Source organism: Gastrolobium bilobum, unplaced genomic scaffold (assembly GCF_033153095.1).
Source record: "Gastrolobium bilobum isolate Gb01-03AN ecotype WA unplaced genomic scaffold, APGP_CSIRO_Gbil_v1 utg16198, whole genome shotgun sequence".
Classification (NCBI taxonomy): domain Eukaryota; kingdom Viridiplantae; phylum Streptophyta; class Magnoliopsida; order Fabales; family Fabaceae; genus Gastrolobium; species Gastrolobium bilobum.
Window position 1 is genome coordinate 167,607 of NW_026897479.1, and position 9,688 is coordinate 177,294.

At 38.7% G+C, this 9,688-nt stretch overlaps 1 protein-coding gene across 1 annotated transcript; it reads left to right on the forward strand.

The window, feature by feature from the left end:
• The first annotated feature begins 1,596 nt into the window (after positions 1-1,596).
• On the forward strand, positions 1,597-3,637 carry LOC133307263 (uncharacterized). Its single transcript, XM_061507745.1, has 2 exons — positions 1,597-2,401; positions 2,520-3,637. Exons 1-2 carry the CDS (start codon positions 2,025-2,027, stop codon positions 2,536-2,538), a joined length of 396 nt encoding a protein of 131 aa, XP_061363729.1. The 5' UTR covers positions 1,597-2,024; the 3' UTR covers positions 2,539-3,637.
• The last annotated feature ends 6,051 nt before the right edge of the window (positions 3,638-9,688 follow it).

The following is a 9,688-nucleotide window of genomic DNA, read 5'->3' on the forward strand; positions in this document are numbered from 1 at the left end:
ACACAAGCTATGATAATCATATATACCTCACGTTAACAAGCTAGAATAATTTGACATCTAATTAGTACTTATAATCATTTAAGATGGGGACAAGGAGTCCCTTGCCATTCCACTCCCTCCTTTTAAATCACTCACAAATACACATTTAACAAGTTTGGCCATTCCATTCCTTTCTAGTACTTTTTCCTTTGCGGAAATTTCTATTGTGCTACTGCTGCACCATTGATTGGGTGCGGCAATCCAATTAAAATCTCTTGTTTGCTGTGCTATGCTTACGGAGCAAAAATTAAAAAGTAAAAAGTAAAAAAATTCAGATGTAAATTTCTAAATGGCAGTTGTATGTGCTACCGACGTATGCAAGACTTGCTCCTCCTTTGCCATCCTTCCAAACATAGCCTAAGACTAATTATAAACCAAAAAGATCAGTTGACATTTAAAATTCAGGAATTTCTTTTTTTTTTTTGGTAAATTAAATTCAGGAATTTCTTCCGAAGTGCAACATTGACTGAACTGCATTTTATACTGAATACAAGCAGCAGTGCAGCACCCTAGCAACATGCCATGCTTTGTTGTGTTGGGTCTCTTCAACTTAAATAGTAGTTTTTCACATATAATTTTCACTAAATATTAGACTTGGAGCTGGAGGCACTTATTTTACTACTACGTAATAAATATGCTAGCTGATGAAATAAGTATAGTTCCATTAAGTAGATTAAATATTTCTTCCTTACTATTTGAGTGGTTTTATCTCTATAGGGATACACATTTTTTAGTTTTTTTTTAACTAATTATTAATTTTCAAATAAACTATAACTATAATAAAAATTAATTGGATGAGATAGAAAGTAAGATTTCTGAATCTTATATGAGAGTTAAAAGATCCTCAGTTCTTTTTATAAATTTTGAATATAATAAATATTGTAATTTTAATTTAAAACCTTTTACTTTTAGTTCTTTTAATAAATTCTTTTAGTACATTAGTTAATGAAAATTTCCTGTGGATCATGAAATGTTTAACAAGAAAGGGGAAAAAAACCTACTTGTCCCCACCCAGTTGGGGGGTGATGAATGGCCGAGATTGTTCCATCATGCATTAGTTCGTCCAGCTTTTGTATGTTGGGGACAACCATTGAACCATACATGTAGGACAGAGTTATCGACGATGGAGATCGCAGTTTGAGGAACGGCCTAGATTCGCTTTGGATGTAACGTACGCCTCTAAAGCACGGACACGGGATATTTGAGAAAAAATACGTGTTGAACATGTGTCCAACACAGACATATTCCGACACGCGGTCAACTTTTTAGGACACGTTGATTAATTGATTAAAGGGACACGCGATTTTAACCGAATCCAACACGTGGTCAACGTATTTAAACACGTTTTGAACATGTTTTGACATTTTTTTTATAAAAAATAAAATAAAAGAACAATTAAAAATATTTAATAAAATTTAAAAAGTAAACAAAAGTGAACCCTATCTTATCTTGTTGGACGCTGCCTCATCTCTTTTTCGTGGTCGTCGTCGGATCTCTGCTTCTCCTCCCTTCTTCCTACCCTAAACCACAAATTGCAAGCCTTTGGACTCTCCCTTATCTGAACTTTGTTTCTTTTCTTCCTGTGCCATTCAACTTTCTGAGCACCGAAACAATTAAGCAATTCAATGAACTTCCTAAAAGGGGAATAAAAATCCTGAGAAAGTACCTTATGGTTATGGTCATCCATGGGGGAAGGGAGAGAGAAATGGAGTGTTAATGTGTGGGATGATGGAATGGTGAAGATGATGATGATTAATGATTAATGATTTATTTATTTATTTAATTTTTAATTTTTAAACTATAAAAGGTTTAAAAAGAAAAGAAAAGAAAATTATTATCAATCATTCTCACTAAAAATTAAACTCCCTACACAAAACAACTATAATAAATCTATAATCCTCCTCGGAAAAACCGACTGGAAATCCAACACCACAGACACTCACTCCTATTAGTATCAAATCAAGAGCTAGCATAGCACCACAGACATGGCCCCTAAACTAAAAACGTTAAAGTTATTCCCCAGCGGTGAAGAGCAGGGTGAGAGTGATTCGGTTATGGGTGAGAGTCATACGGTTAGGCCCCCTTTACCAATGGATGATCTAATTCGAAGGCCCGTAAAGGGCGATTCAAATGCTGAGCATGCTGAGAGTGTTAAGGTTATCCCCCCTTCCCCAATGGATCCAATTCCAAAGCCCGTAAGCGGCGTTTCAAAGCTAACTGCTGAGGTCAAGGCCGAGGTCAATTCGGAGGGGCCGCATACTGTAAGCCTGAGGGTTGAAACAAGCTTTGAGCGCCAAGGCGGAGGCAGCGATCAATCGAAGCGTACGCTAGCTAGCAAGGAGGGTTCCTCCCAGACCAAGAGGTAACGAATGTATACTAGTCTCCTCTTCTATTCCGAATTCCAATCTAAGCAATAACCTCCATGAATTTCCCCCATTTCCTTAACTAACAACATTTTTTCTACCCTTAATTAATTGCAGAAAGAAGAGTGGAAAATAGGCTCAACAAAGGATGAAGCAATACGTACTACTAGTACAGTCAAGCTTAAATAATGTCTATACAAGGCATTTTAGTTAAGTGGCTCTTGTCTTACAGAGTACTAGTAAATGGCTACATTTATATCTGTACAAGCATCATGAGTTTGTGACCAATTTGTTGCTTTCTGGTTCTGTCTAATGCCTCTGCTGTATTCTAGTTTTGAGTTCAGTAGATTATTCATTATTGTCCGCAGATCTGAATACAATGGTTTCATTCCAGTTTCTCTCTCATTTTATTTTCTCTCAGTACTGAACTTCATGAGAATTTAACGCTCACAGCAATGAAACTTCTTGTGTTGTAGTTGTTGTTGTTGCTAGAAAGCATAGGTGTTGGTTTCAGTTGGGTTTCTTAATTCATAGGAAAAGCCAAAGCCAAAGCCAAAGCCAAAGCCGCTGTTCGTTTCAGCTGTGTCTCTTGATAGGGAGTCCGTAGCGGAGGAATAAAGTGTTAGAATTAATCCAAACTCATGTTCGCTATATATGGTAGTGATAAATGTAATCCCAAAGAGGATAGAACGAGACCCCATATCAAGATATTATTCCTGTCTTTTGTTTTTGATGCCTGTGGCTGTGATACTCTTATGTAATGATAAATAATTACCAACAAAGGACGAATATAATAACAAATGTTGTGCTTGGAAAAACTCTCAATTCACGAGGGAATTAAGATAGAGAACGTGTGACTCGACTTGATAATGGAGCGTAGAGGACCTGAGAGGGAAGAAGAGGACCTTCTGAAGTTGTGAAGAAAGCAAAGGAGGGAAACATTGAAGATGCATCCATGGATGAGAAAATGCTAGAGAAAGGTGCCACCAGTACCGAAAGCCTAAAGGTGTGTCGCCCAACTCAGGGAGACGTGTGGTGTCTTATAAGGATATAGTCCCCCAACTCAATGGAGAGGAAGATGAAAGAGAAAACGAAGAAGAAGACTGGGTGTCCAATCTGAGGAGAGAAGAGGAAGAAGAAGATTCCTTTGAAGAATGAGTTCATGCTCAACAAGCCAACCTTCTTTGTTTAGTTTATCACTTCTAAAAAAAAAAACAACACGTAGAGGATTGTAAGAAATGGAGATTAGCTTTAATCATCAAGTTTTTGGGAAGGAGAATAAGCAATAAATTTCTCATCCAAAGATTTATGAACATCTGGCGCCTTACAGGTGGGGTGGAGATAATTGATTTGGATAATGGACACATCCTAGATGATAACTTTCGTGAAGAAGAAAATATAATAGAGTAAATATTATTTTAGGTCCCTAACAAAAAATACAGTTCCCCATTTTAGTCTCTTATAAAAAAAAATAGTTTCGAGATCGCTAAGAAATTTAAAATGGACTCATTTTAGTTCTTTTGAAAGACTAATGTGGGTCTTTTATGAATTTGTGAGGACCACGATTCCTACTAAATGGGTCCATTTTGAATTTCTTAGAGACTTCGAGACTAGTTTTTTTTAAGGGACTAAAGTGGAAACTGAAAACCATATTTTTTGTTAAGGACCAAAAAAGGCATTTACTCAAAATATAATAATCATGTCTTGCATGAAGATCTGTGGATAGTAGTGGACCATTATGTGGTGGTGCAACGATGGAGGCCAATGTTTGACTCGTATGATGAAGAAGTTAAAAGATTAGCAATTTGGATTCTTCCGGGACTTTCACTGGAATTTTACACAATGCAACACCTCTTGAACATAGGCAACCTATTTGGAAAGACACTTAAGGTGGGTAAGAATTCTCTCCGGAAGTCTGATTGGGGAGAAGAAGAATACACCGAGAAAGTCAAATATACAAGGATTTGTGTATAGGTTGATTTAAGGAAAAATTTCATTTCTCTATTCCTGTCGATAAACAAGTTTCTTCTTGTTGCTTATGAATGATTGCACTTAATTTGTTTTGGGTGCGGGAGATATGGCCATAGACAATACTCCTACAGTGGAGGCTCTTACACAGAGATCTTCAACCTAGAAAGTAGATATCTGAGACGAACCCCAAAGGAAGCAATTCTTCCAAGGTAGACCAATCCAAAGCTTTTGGTTCATGGATGGTTGTCCGCAAATAGAATAGAGGTTGCAAATCCAAAGTGGTTTCCAATAATCAACCAGTAGGAGCTCTAAGGACTCTGGTGCACTAGCAAACCAGTGGCATTGGCCAAAGATCCAAGGGCTCTAGCGGGCCTTCCGAGGAGAACAATAGGTCTAGGTATACTATTCTGGCAAACCCAGAAGTGCAGGAGGTAGAGTGTGCACAAGATCAAGAAGTGCAGTAGGCGATTTCCTCTATTGAGAAGACTCTTTCGGCTACAATAAAAAAGTAGAGCATAAAGTAAGTGGAGATCGTGCTACCAAAATCATCTGCAGCTCAGGTTTTGATTATTGCTTCAAAGTTGATGCAGTGGGTTACGCTGGTGGCATGTGGGCGCTATAGAACAATGTCTCTCTTTCGGTGAATTTAATTGAGAAAGGTGAGCATTCCATCCATATGCAAGTTCTTATCCCTAATAATCAGTCTTTTCTTTTTTCAGCCATCTATGCTAGTCCGAGGTTTGAGAAAAGGAAATCACTTTGGGAGGATCTTAGGCGTTTGCATGTGTAGTCTGATAACCCTTGGTTACTTATTGGGGATTTCAGTGAGATTATTTTCGCGAATAAGAAAGAAAGAGGAACTCATATTGACTTAAACAGATGTTCCTCTTTAGCTCTGTCATAGATGACTGTCAGCTTCTCGATCGGGACTAGCTCCGGCCCTTGGTTCGTGTGGAAGGGTCCAAAGTTTGCTCACCTAGAGTGAGTATTCAAGCAGCTTGATAAGGTTGTTGCTAATGTCCAATGGCGAAGGTTGTTCGATGAAGTTGTGATTCACATGCTCCCCAGATTGTACTCTGATCATAACCCTCTCCATATCTCTCTGGTTAAAAAAAACAGAGCGAGAAAATACACCGTTTTGGATTTCCCTTCATGACTTGTACACCCTACCTTCAAACAGGTTCTGTCAGGGAACTGATTAACTGGTAAACACACTGTTATTAATCTTACTGAGTTGGTTCCCATCCTCAGGAATTGGAATGATAATACTTTCGGAGTCCTCCATGCGAAGGCTCTCTGGTATGTAAAGATGTCTGGAGTAGAGGCATAAATCCTTCCTTGAAATACTGGAAATTGAGTTAAGAGGTGAGCTGGAAAAGATTATGGACCTGGAAGAACAAATGTGGTTTCAGAAGGTCAGAACTTTTTGGATTGGTGATAGAGACCACAACACAAAGTTCTACCATATAACAACTATTACTATGAGAAGGAGAAACAAGATTCTTACTCTTAAAAATGATATGGGGATTTCGATTAGAAAGGAAGATGCCCTCAAGAGAATGGTTAATTCTTTTTACCATAATCTATTCGCTGAAGAGAATCAGGATAGGAGCTGGCAGATCACATCCGTGAATTGACCTTTCCTTGTGCCAGCTGAGATACAGTCTATGCGCAATCCTATTTCTATAGAGGAGATCATAAATGCCTTCTTCCAGATGGGCCCCCCACAAGGCCCCTGGACCAGATGGATTTCCAATTGCCTTTTACCAATGTAACTGGGACTTCCTATCTGATAAGGTGTGTACGTATATTAGATACTTCTTTGACATGCCAGAAGATATCCAAAAAATAAATGAAACATTTCTTATCCTCATTCCTAAAGTGGAGTCACCTGAGAGATTGGAGCAGTTTCGCCCCATTGCCTTTTGCAATGTTTTCTACGAGGTAATTTCCAAAATTATGGTTAACCATTTGAAGCCTTTTATGCACAAGCTCATCTCCTCTTTCCATGCAAGCTTTGTTCCAGGCAGGATTATTCATAACTTGATCTTTGCGCAAGAAATGACTCACTCTATGAACAGAATTACGAGTAAGAAGGCTTATATGTCCATCAAGATTGATCGTGCAAAGGCCCATGATCCCCTAAATTGGGGATTTCTCAGCAAAGTCCTCACTGAAGCAGGCATTCCCTCAAATCTGGTCAACATAATTGAAGCTTGCTTTTCTTTGTCTAAATTCCAAGTCCTTTGGAAGGGGAGTACTTCAGATCAATTTTCTCCTTCAAGGGGTATCCGGCAAGGTGATCCAATATCTCCATATTTTTTTGTTCTCTGCATGGACAAATTATCCCATTTAATTGCTAAAGCGGTGAGAAATAAGAAATGGATTCCTATGAAGGCTGGTCGAAAGGGTCTGCTTATCTCCCACCTTATGGTTGCTGATGATTTAATTTTATTTGGTGAAGTTAGTATTAGTCAATTAAATATGATGTTGGATTGCCTGAGATCCTTTGGTGATATGTCTGGGCAGTTAGAGAGCATAGAAAAGACGGTTATCTATTTTTCTAAAAACATTAGCTCATCCACTATTGATACTATCACTCAAGTTAGTGGCTTCAAGTGTTCTATTCCTTTGGTAAATATTTAGGAGCTATGTTATTCCACGAGAGAGGTAGAAAGATGAACTATTCTAGCATCCTTAATCGTGTTAAGTCCCGTCTCTCAAATTGGAAGAGGAACCTCCTCTCCTTCGCTAAGCGAGTGACCCTTGTTAAGTCAGTTATCAGTTCCATATCGGTCTACCATATGCAACATGGTTCTCTTCCTTTCTCGATTTGCAATCTTCCTTTCTCGATTTGCAAAGGAATTGAGAAACTTCAGTGATTCTTCATATGGGGAAACTCTACAGAGAAGAAGAAGGTGCACATCATATCTTAGGACAATATGTGCAAGTCTAGAAGAGCTGGGAATTCACAATTTGAAGTATAATAATGTAGTGTTCCTTCATAAGGTCGCATGGAGAACTTTAAACAATAAAGATGACCTCTGGGTCCAAGTTCTGACAGGTAAATATGGAAGGAATGTGGACCAAAGGAGAGTCCACAGGGCTATGCAACATGATTCCAATCTTTGGAAAGGTTTTGGGCAACTTTGTGATGACTTTCTTAGTAATCTCCAATGGGATGTCGGAAATGAGAGGGAGATTGCCTTTTGGCATGACAGATGGACCCATCTGCATAGGCCCATTACTAATTACATCATGTTTGTGCCTGATGGTTGGGATAATGATAGCAAGGTGGCCGATTTGGTGGATTGAAGAATAGGGAGGTGGAAGTTGGAAGCCCTACATCAGTTTTTGCCTCTGGAAGTTTTACACATTATCCAATGCCATCCTTCCCCCTGCTACTGAGAGGAATGATGATCGCCTGATTTGGAGAAATAGTGCGAGACAAAGGAATGTAGTCAGCCTGACTTATGGTAGATTCATGAATTTCGACTTTGTTGTCCTTGATCATTTTTGGAATTGGAGAGGCCCCCAAAGAATGTGCACTTTCTGTTGGATGGTATACCATTGGCGTTTATTAACAAATGACAGGTCTTCTAAATGGGGAGGATCTCTCTTCTACCATGCTTGTATCAACAAATTGGAGAATATTTCACATGTTCTTTATGACTGCACCAAGGCTGCTTCTACATTGAACTCATGGTTTTCGGGTAACATTCCTTCTGACTTCTTCTCCTTGTCGTTTAAAGTTTGGATTCGGGATAATTTTTATAGGAATTGTCGAATGGACAACTTCTAGATTGGAGAGACATTTTTATTTCTACTTGTTGGTTTCTTTGGAGATGGTGCAACAGTGAGGTTTATGATTCCAGTTTGTGAGACCGTCTAATCCTATTATTTTTATAGCGGCTTATATCAGGGACATTAGGACTAATATGATTTTCCTTAGCCAGGATCAGCTCCCAAGACCTGTTTCCCAAAGAGTTTTGTGGACAGCCCCTCCTCAAGGTTGGTTGAAACTCAATGTAGATGCTTCAGTGAAATCCAACCCCTTTTGTAACTGCTTGTGGTGGGCTCATCAGAGATGAATTTGGAAGCTGGGTTACATTGTAGCAGACTCAGGAAAAAAAAATTATGTCCGCACATTTAGTGGCAGGGGTTCGGGGGGCGCTGCCTCCGAAATTTTTTTTTGTAAAGAAAGTTTAAATCAATGCTTGAACCTGCTCATAATCTAGTTGCTTCCATAACAAGCTGCAGGCAATAGTTTGACCAATTATTTCCCCCCCTAAATCTTACCAATCCTTCAAAACAAATATGAGAATATACTCCAGTACATCCATACATCATCATTCTATTTTATAGTGGTGAATAAAAAAGTCAACACTATCTATACAGAATGTCAGACCTGCAATCAATCCTCTCTTTTTATAAAAATGAAAAGGGAAACAAAGGATAAAGAGAGCATGGGAATGGGTACGTGACAGAGGAGGAAGAATAAGTTTTCTCTCTAATCAATTTGCGTTGCTACGTTGTTTTAATCATCTCCGTACGTTGCTACGTTGCTAACTAATATAAGAATAAATATCTTTTTTGGTCCCTAACAAAAATTTTGGTTCCCACTTTAGTCCATTATAAAAAAAATTAGTCACCTAGTCCCTATGAAATTCAAAAAATTAGTCCTCTCCGGCGAAGCAATCCTCACAAAACCTGTTGTTGAACGACTTGGACACTTCCCTCAAATCGACTGAGACATCCCACCTACCAGAACTGTACGCTCCACTTAATCCCCAGCACATGGATACATCCAAGACACCTGTTCCCTTGTCTGCTACCACCTATTCACCTGTGCAAGACACCATACCCGTGGCTTTCCCTCCATCCGACGGCCCAATGCACATCGTGGACGATGTTGCCTCTTATGGACGGACGATTGTAGCAAGCCCAATTGGGGCTTCTTCTCATGATCCACGCTCCCGAGTGAATGTTACTAAGCGGGCCACAAGAGCTTCATGCCAGCCCAAACACTTTAGTGATTTCATCATGGGTTAATATTTGTGGGTTATTGAGCTGACTATTTTGTAATGACGCGTTATTATTTCCATGTGTAATTGAGAGATAAGAATATATACATAAAAGCAAAAGAAGAGAAAAGACAGAAATTGTTGGACAAATCTTCTTCTCCTAATTTTCTCTCTCTTCTAACTACCTTCTTCTTGATTTCATCATCTTCTTCCTTACACATTACATGTTTTTTTTAATAATACTGTTTTTAATATTTTTCAAAAGTAAATCAAAGACACAAAATAGCTATT